Raw genomic sequence first — 14,698 nt, forward strand, 5'->3', positions numbered from 1 at the left:
GCACAGCGTGCTGAATGATTTAAGCCTATTTTGCTCGCTCAAAACTATTTTTAGTCGCAAATGCAATGCAGTGAGGGACGGATCGCCACACTGCCGACATTTTACTCCGCGCGTCACGGCAAGCCGTTTGATTGCGTTATCAAAACACGCCGCTATTATTCGGCCTTGCTTTTAACTTATTCCACCGAATACCGAATGTGTGTTTTTTTGCAATATTCGGCTGAATATATTCGGTTACCGAATATTCAGTGCATCCCTACTCGTTACCCTTTTTAAAAGTAATAACATTACTTTACTCATTACTCCCTGCCCACAGTAACTCGTTACACTACTCGTTATATTACTTTTCTGTTACCCCTCATGAAACTGGTTCCTGTGTGTCTCTGTGTGAATGTCACAGTGATCACTGCTAAGTGAAGCTAATGCTAGCTAGCTTCTTTTCACCTGGAGGTCTTCAGTTACCTGTGAGCGTTACTGTCCCCAGAGATCTGTCTGACAGACGCACAGTCACTCATGGAGCAACATTTCATCCAGCACATATCCAGCCATCAGCTCCATCACCTCTCTGTGTCTGCAGCTGTCCACGTGTTGTAATATTTGTTGTTTGTTTGTGTTTCAGAGACGCAGAGCTCAGAGGACACACGAGGACCAGGACAGATCTGCTCTCACCTGACCTGCTCACACTCTGTCCCACAATGCACCTGTGTATCCAGCTGATGGACTGATGATGATGATGATGATGATGATGATGATGATGATGACATCATCCTGCTCTCTGAATTTTTTTGTTTTTTACTTTGTATTTATGAACAAATTATTCAGACAGTAAACAAAAAGAAATCAACAGTATCTCTGAGGTGATGATGATGAAGGTGATGATGATGAAGGTGATGATGATGATGCTCAGTACATCAGTTTGATTTATAATAAAGTATCACACATTGAATATGAGAGAGTTTATCTGAGGGAGCTGCAGAGGAAACTGACTGAGTGTCGAGCCTCAGATTCAGATTCAGGAGGATGATGTGGATCCTGGTCCTGGTCCTGGTCCTGGACCCGTGGAGCAGCTCCTTACTGTCACAAGGCTGCTGGAGGGGTCGGGGGGGTTTCTCCATCAAGGCTACGTGTGTTTGTGGAGTTGGAGAGGACTGTGTCCCACGGGGAGTCCTGTCAGGAGTCCTGTGTGTGGGGTCGTTACTACGAGCCATCCGGTCCCTGTAGGACCAAAGTGAGACTCGGCACAGTGTCAGACACGTCTTCAGTGGGTGCTGTCTCTTGTCTCTGATCCTGTTTGTGATACTCATGGCCAGGATCTCAGGGTGCAGCCGGGGGGAGGGGTCTGGTCTCTGCTCTTTGCAGATGATGGTTCTGTTGGCTTCATCTCACCGTGACCTCCATCATGACCTGTGGAGGTCAGCTCCTCCCAGTGTGAGGTCATGGTTCTCTGCTGGATTGTTCCGTCAGTGTCTGTAATCTTATTGAAGAAGGTCACATCTGTCCTCATCAGGGACGAGTCTCAGACAGAGGTGTGACTGTTTCACTGATGAAGTTTTGTTTTGTGTGTTTCCACTGAGCTGTGTCTCTGTACTGACTCCTGGTGGCCGTCAGATGAACTGCAGCTTTAACTCAGGTTTTTAGATGGAAGGAATTTGCTTCAGTGTTTTGGTGCAGAGACAAAAACATAAATATAGAAAGGAAAAAAATTACAGAAACAATATTTGTGTATTTTGTGTTTCATATTGTTTGTTTCAGAGCTGTATATTTTTACTTAGTATTTATGTTCTGTGTTTGTAACTTTATGTCACTGTGTCTCTGCCAGGACACTGTTGAAAAGGAGACTTTTAATCTCAGGAGGTTTTTGTGGTTAAATAATTAAAAATAAAATAAAAATGAAAGCACTTGTCGGGTATGTGCAAAAATATATTCTATTTAATGTTTTTCAAATGTTACAAAATGAATTTACAAAAAAATGTGGAAGCCAAAAAATACTAAAAATAATAGTAATGAAAATTAAAATGATAAAAACAGCAATAATACAAATGAATAACAATAAAATAAAATGATACAAATTCAAATAAAGCCTCTGAAAACAAAGTTAATGATGGTTATATTTTACATATACATATATAGTACACGTGTTTTTATCACTGATTTGTTTTTTTAGGATATCGATTATTTGTTTTATCTGTGCACTGTATAAAAATGCTGACACATGTCCATCACAGTTTCCTGCTGTCCAAAGTCTTAAAGAGGAAAAAAAATCTGAGACAGTGGAGAAAGAAAAAAAAGACAAACAAACATTATCTTATCAAAGTAATCACTGAATAATGTCTTTTGTTGATCAGACTAGTCAGTAAATGTTTCAGTTCTCTGTGAAATGCTGTTAATTTAGTTTAATTAATCAAGTATGAATTTTGTGACAATTGAATTGTATTAACTAAAGAAGAAAGGGACAGGGTGTCCACATACTTGTGTCATATTTGGTTTAATGACCCTAACCTGCTGAGCACCTCCTCAGATGAAGGTTTCACTTTAAAATCATCTCCTTTAATTATTTAATGAGCCTCTGACTGTGGAGCTGCTTTCAGTCCACGTGGCATGCGTCACCCTGCTATGGCCACAGGGGGCGCTGTGCCCGCTCAGCGCAGAGGATTGTGGGATCGGAGGAGGCAGCAGCGGAGCATCATCATCATCACTGCCGGGACCGGGACTCTTGTGAGCGGACTGTACCGAGCTGGGAGCCGCTGAAGTGCCTTAAGAGCGGAGCCATGGGACACGGAGACCTGATGAGCCAGGCGGAGGATGTGGCGGACCAGGTGAGCTCCTCTCTGCGGGGAAACACACACCCTGAGCCGGCCATAGACAGGGCTGGGACCTCTCTGCCGCTGCTTCCGAATTCCATTCAGAAATCTGGTGGTTTTATGGAGCTGCGCGCTCCGCACACACACACACACACACACACACACACACACACACACACACACACACACACACACACCGTGTGTCACAGTTCACTGTCGGTGAACTCGGCGCAAAGATTATTGAACCAAACCAAAACTTTGTTGTAATAAAGATCAACTTTCTTTAACTTTAAAGTTGAGACTGTGACTCGGTGCAGTTTGGAAGGGTGTAGCCTCAAAGTCTTGTGCAAGTATAATTAAGTTATGATGAAACACCAAAATAAGATTTTACCTGAATTATTTGTGCGCCGAAGGAAAGAGTGACTCCTGGTGATGTTCTGCAGCCCTCGGTTGTTTCCTGCGGTGCAAATGTCGGCGGGTTTTGAGGGGAACTGAAAAAATCACCGATTTTTTTAACGGAGTTTGGTGCGGTGTTCATGTGTGAGGACGGAAGTAATCAGATTTTGGATCTCTTGGAGATCATGATGCAAAAAAGTAAAGTGGTTCATCTTCGTTGCTGAGTTCAAAGCACGTTCAGATTATTACCAACAGAATTATTACTGTTGTTTATAATATACTTCTTTAGTACATCCATACAGTCTGTACCGCACAAGAGTTTGAACAACAGTAAAGTCAGATTTGTAGGTATTTTAAGACGTCACGGTCAGTTACATGTGTGCCGAAAGTTAAATATAGGTCTTATTAATGTAACTGAGGTGTTTATATATTTGTTCCCGGATGTGTCGCTCTGCACAGCACAATAATGTGTTAAATTGGCAGATTTCTAAATGGCGTCTGGTGCAATGCTTGTTATGTCACAAGAACCTAAAGTTGCCGTAGTTGACTGTAACTCTGTGTCATGGAATGAAGCAAAAATGAACCGGAAATGTAAATATGGATCATTGATTTTCATTAGCACGGGTTTGTTTTGCGTCACGTCGTAGTGTCTCTCAGGACCGGAAATGAAATGTATTGAGCAAGTTTGTGTTGAATGAGCTCGAGGCCAGTCAGGCTGTGCTGCAGCTTCACACAGGAAGTAGTTTGATGAGGATATTGAAGCTGACTGGCTGCCACATACACACTCTGATGATGATGATGATGATGATGATGTTAGCCTGCAGCTCTCTGACAGTCAGCTGTTAATCAGCAGCAGTGAAACCACACAGACATTTAAAGATAAAGTTTGTCCAGGAGCGTCTGTCACTGTGTCACAATGTGTTTGCAGTCTTTTGGAGAAACATCAGAATATAGCAGTTAACCTGTTATTCAGCAGGTTGGATCCTCACAGGTGTTGTTATGATGTCACAGGTGTGTCTGACGTTTGAGAACAGGTGATGACGTCCATGTTAACGTCAGATTAAAGCTCCAGTGTTTCAGATCTAAAGTGAATCTGATCTAATGGTTGTGTTCTGGTTCCCTCAGAATGACACGTTTATATCTCCACAGGGAGCAGGTCCTCGTCTACACAGATCACCATGTTGCACCACCATGTTTCTACAGTAGCCCAGAAGAGACAAACCAAACACTGACTCTAGATAGAGACATTCATGTGTTGACGTCAGCTCCTCTGTGACGCAGCGTCTGATAAACACAGTTTTTTTCTTGTTAACATGTTCAGTGTTTGTACCTGTCTCAATCAGCTGAGGTCTCATGTGTGAAACAACATGCAGGATCCAGACTGAAAATGTAGGAATGGATGAAACCTAAAAATGGCATGTGCCAAAACATATTTGAGAGTTTCTACCATCAGGCTCCACCTCACCGTCAGTGTCGCCAATTTCCTGTCTTCAAAATGTTGGTCAGCGTGGGTCAGAGAGTTCCTCCCATCACAGCCTCAGTGTGGGAAGTGACATACGACTCAGTGTACGTTATCCTCTGAGGATAATTCAGCTCCTGAACACTGAAGGAATTCTAACCAGGAGAAGTTTCAGATGGTTGTAATCTGTAATCTGTAATCTGTAATCTGTAATCCTGATTGATAGACGACAACAATCTGACACACTGGAGCTTTAACCTCTGGAGTCAGTTTGAATGTTTCAGTGTAGAGTTTTAATGTAACACACAATAAATCAGATCCAGTGAGACAGGAGCAGAAACACCAACAAACATCTACAGGTTCTGCTTTTTAAAAACTCACCTGTTGGATGAAATGTAGATCTGAACGTTTTCTAACATCAGATTAATGATGTGAACACAAACACAAACATTATGAATCAGATGAATAATCAGGCTCAGTCTCACAGTCGAGTAAATGTCCTCCACAGGAGTAAATAAACTGCTGCGTCTCCATGGTAACGCCTCATTAATTCACACTCTGCAGTAATGAAGCTGACCTGCTGTATCGATCATGTGACTGTAGCCGGTTGGAGCAGCTGTTGAATGAAATCATAAATCTCAGTGTATTTTATCACAGCACTGTATGATACATATCACAGTATATTTAAAATGTCAATAATATCCTAACGTATGATGACATATTGTGAGTGCGTCTGTGTCTTCGGCGTCAGTTCCTGCGGGTGACCAAACACTACCTCCCCCACGTGGCGCGGCTGTGCCTGGTCAGCACCTTCCTGGAGGACGGCGTCAGGATGTGGTTCCAGTGGGCGGAGCAGAGCGAGTACATCGAGTCCACCTGGAGCTGCGGACGCTTCATCGCCAACGTCTTCGTCCTAATCAACCTGCTGGGGCAGCTGGGTAATACACACACACACACACACACACACACACACACACTGGGTTTGTCTTTGTGTAGTTTTCAGGACAGGGGGAAGTACATTTTGAGATACTTAATACTTCATTGACCCTTCATCCTAAAGAACAGAGAGAGACGACTGGTCGCTCTGTGTAATCACACGTAGATCAAAACCTTGTGTCAGATGCTCATGGAGAACAGGAAACAACAAGAAACAACAGGAAACAACAGGAAACAACAAGAAACAACAGGAAACAACAGGAAACAACAGGAAACAACAGGAAGACGATCCAAAAAAATAGAGACTGAGGAAGGAAGTAATAAAGCCTTTATTGCAGCAGCTAAATCATTAAAAAGCCGACATGTTGGGACCACTGCTGCTCTTCATCAGGACTGCTGCTCTTCATCAGGACTGCTGCTCTTCATCAGGACTGTAGCTCTTCATCAGGACTGCTGCTCTTCCTCAGGACTGCTGCTCTTCATCAGGACTGTAGCTCTTCATCAGGACTGTAGCTCTTCATCAGGACTGTAGCTCTTCATCAGGACTGCAGTTCTTCATCAGGACTGCAGCTCTTCATCAGGACTGCAGCTCTTCATCAGGACTGCAGCTCTTCATCAGGACTGCAGCTCTTCATCAGGACTGCAGCTCTTCATCAGGACTGCAGCTCTTCATCAGGACTGCAGCTCTTCATCAGGACTGCAGCTCTTCATCAGGACTGCAGCTCTTCATCAGGACTGCAGCTCTTCATCAGGACTGCAGCTCTTCATCAGGACTGCAGCTCTTCATCAGGACTGCAGCTCTTCATCAGGACTGCAGCTCTTCATCAGGACTGCAGCTCTTCATCAGGACTGCAGCTCTTCATCAGGACTGCAGCTCTTCATCAGGACTGCAGCTCTTCATCAGGACTGCAGCTCTTCATCAGGACTGCAGCTCTTCATCAGGACTGCAGCTCTTCATCAGGACTGCAGCTCTTCATCAGGACTGCAGCTCTTCATCAGGACTGCAGCTCTTCATCAGGACTGCAGCTCTTCATCAGGACTGCAGCTCTTCATCAGGACTGCAGCTCTTCATCAGGACTGCAGCTCTTCATCAGGACTGCAGCTCTTCATCAGGACTGCAGCTCTTCATCAGGACTGCAGCTCTTCATCAGGACTGCAGCTCTTCATCAGGACTGCAGCTCTTCATCAGGACTGCAGCTCTTCATCAGGACTGCAGCTCTTCATCAGGACTGCAGCTCTTCATCAGGACTGCAGCTCTTCATCAGGACTGCAGCTCTTCATCAGGACTGCAGCTCTTCATCAGGACTGCAGCTCTTCATCAGGACTGCAGCTCTTCATCAGGACTGCAGCTCTTCATCAGGACTGCAGCTCTTCATCAGGACTGCAGCTCTTCATCAGGACTGCAGCTCTTCATCAGGACTGCAGCTCTTCATCAGGACTGCAGCTCTTCATCAGGACTGCAGCTCTTCATCAGGACTGCAGCTCTTCATCAGGACTGCAGCTCTTCATCAGGACTGCAGCTCTTCATCAGGACTGCAGCTCTTCATCAGGACTGCAGCTCTTCATCAGGACTGCAGCTCTTCATCAGGACTGCAGCTCTTCATCAGGACTGCAGCTCTTCATCAGGACTGCAGCTCTTCATCAGGACTGCAGCTCTTCATCAGGACTGCAGCTCTTCATCAGGACTGCAGCTCTTCATCAGGACTGCAGCTCTTCATCAGGACTGCAGCTCTTCATCAGGACTGCAGCTCTTCATCAGGACTGCAGCTCTTCATCAGGACTGCAGCTCTTCATCAGGACTGCAGCTCTTCATCAGGACTGCAGCTCTTCATCAGGACTGCAGCTCTTCATCAGGACTGCAGCTCTTCATCAGGACTGCAGCTCTTCATCAGGACTGCAGCTCTTCATCAGGACTGCAGCTCTTCATCAGGACTGCAGCTCTTCATCAGGACTGCAGCTCTTCATCAGGACTGCAGCTCTTCATCAGGACTGCAGCTCTTCATCAGGACTGCAGCTCTTCATCAGGACTGCAGCTCTTCATCAGGACTGCAGCTCTTCATCAGGACTGCAGCTCTTCATCAGGACTGCAGCTCTTCATCAGGACTGCAGCTCTTCATCAGGACTGCAGCTCTTCATCAGGACTGCAGCTCTTCATCAGGACTGCAGCTCTTCATCAGGACTGCAGCTCTTCATCAGGACTGCAGCTCTTCATCAGGACTGCAGCTCTTCATCAGGACTGCAGCTCTTCATCAGGACTGCAGCTCTTCATCAGGACTGCAGCTCTTCATCAGGACTGCAGCTCTTCATCAGGACTGCAGCTCTTCATCAGGACTGCAGCTCTTCATCAGGACTGCAGCTCTTCATCAGGACTGCAGCTCTTCATCAGGACTGCAGCTCTTCATCAGGACTGCAGCTCTTCATCAGGACTGCAGCTCTTCATCAGGACTGCAGCTCTTCATCAGGACTGCAGCTCTTCATCAGGACTGCAGCTCTTCATCAGGACTGCAGCTCTTCATCAGGACTGCAGCTCTTCATCAGGACTGCAGCTCTTCATCAGGACTGCAGCTCTTCATCAGGACTGCAGCTCTTCATCAGGACTGCAGCTCTTCATCAGGACTGCAGCTCTTCATCAGGACTGCAGCTCTTCATCAGGACTGCAGCTCTTCATCAGGACTGCAGCTCTTCATCAGGACTGCAGCTCTTCATCAGGACTGCAGCTCTTCATCAGGACTGCAGCTCTTCATCAGGACTGCAGCTCTTCATCAGGACTGCAGCTCTTCATCAGGACTGCAGCTCTTCATCAGGACTGCAGCTCTTCATCAGGACTGCAGCTCTTCATCAGGACTGCAGCTCTTCATCAGGACTGCAGCTCTTCATCAGGACTGCAGCTCTTCATCAGGACTGCAGCTCTTCATCAGGACTGCAGCTCTTCATCAGGACTGCAGCTCTTCATCAGGACTGCAGCTCTTCATCAGGACTGCAGCTCTTCATCAGGACTGCAGCTCTTCATCAGGACTGCAGCTCTTCATCAGGACTGCAGCTCTTCATCAGGACTGCAGCTCTTCATCAGGACTGCAGCTCTTCATCAGGACTGCAGCTCTTCATCAGGACTGCAGCTCTTCATCAGGACTGCAGCTCTTCATCAGGACTGCAGCTCTTCATCAGGACTGCAGCTCTTCATCAGGACTGCAGCTCTTCATCAGGACTGCAGCTCTTCATCAGGACTGCAGCTCTTCATCAGGACTGCAGCTCTTCATCAGGACTGCAGCTCTTCATCAGGACTGCAGCTCTTCATCAGGACTGCAGCTCTTCATCAGGACTGCAGCTCTTCATCAGGACTGCAGCTCTTCATCAGGACTGCAGCTCTTCATCAGGACTGCAGCTCTTCATCAGGACTGCAGCTCTTCATCAGGACTGCAGCTCTTCATCAGGACTGCAGCTCTTCATCAGGACTGCAGCTCTTCATCAGGACTGCAGCTCTTCATCAGGACTGCAGCTCTTCATCAGGACTGCAGCTCTTCATCAGGACAGCAGCTCTTCATCAGGACTGCAGCTCTTCATCAGGACTGTAGCTCTTCATCAGGACTGCAGCTCTTCATCAGGACTGCAGCTCTTCATCAGGACTGCAGCTCTTCATCAGGACTGCAGCTCTTCATCAGGACTGCAGCTCTTCATCAGGACTGCAGCTCTTCATCAGGACTGCAGCTCTTCATCAGGACTGCAGCTCTTCATCAGGACTGCAGCTCTTCATCAGGACTGCAGCTCTTCATCAGGACTGCAGCTCTTCATCAGGACTGCAGCTCTTCATCAGGACTGCAGCTCTTCATCAGGACTGCAGCTCTTCATCAGGACTGCAGCTCTTCATCAGGACTGCAGCTCTTCATCAGGACTGCAGCTCTTCATCAGGACTGCAGCTCTTCATCAGGACTGCAGCTCTTCATCAGGACTGCAGCTCTTCATCAGGACTGCAGCTCTTCATCAGGACTGCAGCTCTTCATCAGGACTGCAGCTCTTCATCAGGACTGCAGCTCTTCATCAGGACTGCAGCTCTTCATCAGGACTGCAGCTCTTCATCAGGACTGCAGCTCTTCATCAGGACTGCAGCTCTTCATCAGGACTGCAGCTCTTCATCAGGACTGCAGCTCTTCATCAGGACTGCAGCTCTTCATCAGGACTGCAGCTCTTCATCAGGACTGCAGCTCTTCATCAGGACTGCAGCTCTTCATCAGGACTGTAGCTCTTCATCAGGACTGTAGCTCTTCATCAGGACTGTAGCTCTTCATCAGGACTGCAACTGTAGCTCTTCATCAAGACTGTAGCTCTTCATCAGGACTGTAGCTCTTCATCAGGACTGCAGCTCTTCATCAAGACAGCAGCTCTTCATCAAGACTGCAGCTCTTCATCAGGACTGCAGCTCTTCATCAGGACTGTAGCTCTTCATCAGGGCTTTAAAACATACAACAAAGTTATTTCCCCAACATACCAGTTATTTTTTCATTATTTTCTGTTTGTTTGTCCTGTCATGTCATCATCGTGGTCATGTGATGGACTCCTATTGGTTCCTGCTGCTCTGGAGACCTGGCCCCAGATATGAGGATGAAAACAGAGATTAAACTGTCTGAAGTCTTTAAAATATGAACTTTGTCCTGAGACATTGTTTCCTGGTTGATGTGACGGTGCGTTCACCGACCTGCAGGGCCTGTCAGTGCTCTGAGTTCTGACCATGAAATGAACATGTAAACACACTCAACAACTCTCTGTCTGTCTGTCTGTCTGTCTGTCTGTCTGTCTGCAGGAGGCTGTGTGTTGATCCTCAGTAGGAACTTTGTTCAGTACGCCTGTTTCACTCTGTTCGGGATCATCGGCATGCAGGTACACACACACACACACACACACACCAGGGTTTTCACGGTCATGGAAAAGCGGAAAAAGTCCTGGGATTTCATAATCTCATTTTCTAGACCTATAAACGTCCTGGAATTATTTCTGGCACTCTGACTGTGACATCAGCTCAGAAAACTCAGATTCTGATTGGTCGTCACTGTTTCTGTTATTGCTCACTCAAAACTCATAGTTTTTGTTGTAGTTATGTAGCTGTCATGGTAACAGATGTGGTGGCGACTCCAGTGTCCACTCAGGTGCCACTCACACTCAGGTGCCACTCAGGTGCCACTTCAGTGCCACTCAGGTGCCACTCAGGTGCCACTTACACTCAGGTGCCACACACTCAGGTGACACTCACACTCAGGTGACACTCAGGTGACACTCACATTCAGGTGACACTCAGGTGACACTCACACTCAGGTGACACTCAGGTGACACTGACACTCAGGTGACACACACTCAGGTGACACTTACACTCAGGTGACACTCAGGTGACACTCACACTCAGGTGACACTCAGGTGACACTTACACTCAGGTGACACTCAGGTGACACTCAGGTGACACTCACACTCAGGTGACAATCAGGTGACACTTCAGTGCCACTCAGGTGACACTCAGGTGACACTTCAATGCCACTCAAGTGCCACTCAGGTGACACTCACACTCAGGTGACACTTAAGTGCCACTCAGGTGACACTCACACTCAGGTGACACTTCAATGCCACTCAGGTGACACTCACACTCAGGTGACACTCAGGTCACACTCAGGTCACACTCAGGTGACACTCAGGTCACACTCAGGTCACACTCAGGTCACACTCAGACAGTTTTAAAACTATATATTTAAAACTCAGGTCACACTCAGACAGTTTTAAAACTATATATTTAAATTCTGGTTCTTGATGTGGACGACCCTCTAATGCCTCCTCCTCCTCCTCCTGCTCCTCTTCCTCCTCCTCCTCCTCCTCCTCTGTGCAGACGGTGGCCTACAGCATCCTGTGGGACCCAAAGTTCCTAATGAGGTGAGTGTGTGACCTTTGACCTTTGATAATAAACGACAGGATGATTTTTTTATTTCTCTGACAAACAAACAGGAAGTCACTTTTTAAAACTGACCTCCTCTCTTCTGACCTCCTCTCTGCTGACCTCCTCTCTGCTGACCTCTCCTCACCCTCCTTTACTTGTTCCTTTTTTCCCAATTCCTCTCCTATCCCTCCTTTTCTTCTTCCCTTTTCCCTCTCCTTGTGTCCTCTCCTCTTTGTTTCCTCTCCCTGTCTCCTTTCCTTCCCTCCTCCCTCTCTCCTGTAGGAACCTGGCGTTGGGTGGAGGTCTGCTCCTCCTCCTGGCGGAGTGTCGTGGGGAGGCTCGCAGCGTGTTTGCAGGAGTTCCGTCCCTCGGTCATCAGAGTTCTCCGAAGCACCTCCTTCAGCTGGGAGGAAGAGTGCTCCTCGTCCTCATGTTCATGACGCTGCTGCACTTTGACCTCAGCCTCTTCAGCGTGAGTCCACACTTGCTCTTCTCTGAGTGAACGACCGTCAGCGTCTGTGTGTGTGTGTTGTCATGGTAACGCTCTGACCCTGTGTCCAGATCCTGCAGAACCTGGTGGGCACGGCGCTCATCGTGCTGGTGGCGGTCGGCTTCAAGACGAAGCTCGCCGCTCTGACTCTGGTCGTCTGGCTGCTCGTCATCAACTTCACCTTCAACGCCTTCTGGAGCATCCCGTCGTACAAACCCATGCACGACTTCCTCAAGTACGACTTCTTCCAGACCACCTCCGTCATCGGGGGCCTCCTGCTGGTCGTGGCCCTGGGGCCCGGCGGGGTCTCCATGGACGAGAAGAAGAAGGAGTGGTGAGGAGGAGAAGGGAGGAGGAGAGAGGAGGTGAAGCTGAGGCTCCAGGGACGAGAAGAAGAAGGGGTGGTAAGGAGGAGAAGGGAGGAGGAGGGAGGAGGGAGAAGGGAGGTGAAGCTGAGTCTCCAGGAGTGGTTGAGGAGGTCTGATGTCATCACACACCTGTTAGTGATGATGTCACATCAGCTTCTCTGTTGTCGTCATCAATCATCAGCTGATTATTGATGACATCACAGCCAAACATCAACAAGAGAAAATTCATCAAATTATTATTAAAAATCAGGTTAAAACAACATCAATCAGATAAACATGTAAACATGTAAACAAATGATGTCATAGCTTCCCTGGCGTTCAGACTGGCTCCTCCCACCTGCAGGTGTGTTAACCTGTGTGTGTGCTGCTCTGAGGTCACGTACAGGTGTGCGCTTCATTTACACACCTGAGTCCAGGTCAGAGCCACGCCCTCCTCCTTTTCCTCAGTTTCAGAGCGACCAATCAGAGATTCTCTCCGTGTCACATGACGTGTGTGTGTGTGTGTGTGTGTGTGTTTTTAAATCCTTCCCATCAGCAGTCTGAATAATCCAGTTGTAGTGACGGAGGCTGTCCAGCAGGTGGAGCTGTTTACTCTCCTGTGTTGTTGTTTGTTGGTTTTATTTGTGTGTCAGTGTGACGAGCCGTCTGCTCCTGTGTTCGTCTCTCAGTATCTATAAAGTTGTGACAAAGTGAAATAATTTTCTATGATGTGTTTTTGTAGGAGATGTTTAATAAATCAGTCGCATTGTGAAGCTGCTGTTTGGTTCATCTTTAACCCTTTGAATCCCGCAGTGACATCACTGTTCTCCTGATGATGTCAGACGCCTTTCACACGTGTTTAAACCAGCGGCGCCCACAGGGTCCACACTTGTCCTCAGTCAGTATGACACAGGCTGCATCATACTGGTGTCTGTCCGATAGCCACTTCCTCTACAGCAGGAAACAGAACTTCAAAATAAAAGCTCTGGGCCACAAATTCACTGTACTTCAAAGTAAAACATGTTTTTCTAACAAACGTGTCTCGTCAGCTGCAGTCGGGGTTGAAATAAACTAACGTGCTGCTCAGCAGATCAACGTTACTGGCTTTACTGGTTGAAGAGTAAACGAGTGGCGGCGTGTATCTGGTGTCCAACCCTCCCTCGCTCCACTCAGAGACCACCTGCGACCTGCTTTTGGACCTCGACCCACCAGTTGGGAACCATTGGTTTAACCCTTTGAACTCTGAGCTGATTGGTCAGATTTTACGTTTGAGGTCGACATGTCAAAGGTCAGTAAGGACGGTGTCCCCTCAGGGTCAAAGGTCAGTAGGGACGGTGTCCCCTCAGGGTCAAAGGTCAGTAGGGACGGTGTCCCCTCAGGGTCACACTCTGCTGATAAACTGCTGCGTCTCCGTCCAGTAAAGATCAAATAAATACATAAGATCAAAGGTCAGCGAGCGACCTGCTGAGCAGCCGCCCATCCAAACTACAGACAGGAAAAACTTTATTATTATCACATTTTAAAATCATGTCACAGAATTATTTCATATTTAAGCTTCTTTCTGTCTTTGGTTTTGTTTGTTACTATTTTCTTGCTCTTTTTTTTGGATCATTTACTTCCTTTTATTTCTTTTTCTTTCTTGTTTCCTTCCTCTACTCCCCTCCTCCTCTTTTTCCTCTCATTCTCTCTCCCTTGTTTCCTTGTCTCCTCTCTCCTTGTCTCCTCTCTCCTTGTTTCCTCTCGTATCTTTTTACTAAACTTCTTCTTCTTGACATTCTTTGAGTCATGTGTTTCGTAGCTCGCTGTCTTCTTCATGTGTTGTTTACAGAGATGCGGCCACTTCACACTCAGAGGGTTAATGTGAGAGAGTGATGTGTGTTCTTCACATGAACAAACGACCCCAGCTGAACACAGAGGTCAACTCTCCTCCTGTAACACTGAGACACGCTGAGACGTGTGTGTGTGTGTCTGTCTGTGTGTGTCTGTGTGTGTCTGTGTGTCTGTGTGTAGCCAGCGTTTCTCTGAGAGGAGTTCATGTAGAGAATCAGAGACAGAGACAGGTGAGGAGGAGGAGCTGCAGCTGACCTTCAGGTAAGATGACATCACATACCTACAGATAAATGACACGACTCCAAAGAACCAGTGAAGTGTGACTCACTGACGTCATCAGACTCAGAAACATCCTGAACTTGTGCTGTAACTCTGACGTGATGCGATGATACGATAACCAGCTCAGAAAATATCACGGTGTTAATCTCAAAAACTACGACGAACATTTTTAGTCAACGACATTTTTTTTTTTTTTTTTTTTTCATGACAAAACGAGTCGACGAGCTAAAAATCGATCTTGGTGATAAA

The 14,698-nt window shown here is 47.0% G+C and overlaps 2 protein-coding genes across 2 annotated transcripts in view; both read left to right on the forward strand.

The window, feature by feature from the left end:
* ciz1b (cdkn1a interacting zinc finger protein 1b) overlaps positions 1-2,020 on the forward strand; it is a 10,758-nt gene extending 8,738 nt beyond the window's left edge. The window contains exon 14 of the mRNA XM_050050187.1: positions 620-2,020. Coding sequence (XP_049906144.1) covers positions 620-673 — 54 coding nt within the window. The 3' untranslated portion in view covers positions 674-2,020. The remainder of the gene's footprint in view (positions 1-619) is intronic.
* Positions 2,021-2,632: 612 nt separating this feature from the next.
* On the forward strand, positions 2,633-13,113 carry surf4l (surfeit 4, like). The gene is made up of 6 exons (XM_050050190.1): positions 2,633-2,816; positions 5,408-5,594; positions 10,388-10,464; positions 11,456-11,499; positions 11,786-11,975; positions 12,065-13,113. The coding sequence occupies exons 1-6, from the start codon at positions 2,769-2,771 to the stop codon at positions 12,329-12,331; spliced, it is 813 nt and encodes a 270-aa protein (XP_049906147.1). The 5' UTR covers positions 2,633-2,768; the 3' UTR covers positions 12,332-13,113.
* The last annotated feature ends 1,585 nt before the right edge of the window (positions 13,114-14,698 follow it).

Source organism: Epinephelus moara, chromosome 8 (genome assembly GCF_006386435.1).
Source record: "Epinephelus moara isolate mb chromosome 8, YSFRI_EMoa_1.0, whole genome shotgun sequence".
Classification (NCBI taxonomy): Eukaryota; Metazoa; Chordata; class Actinopteri; order Perciformes; family Serranidae; genus Epinephelus; species Epinephelus moara.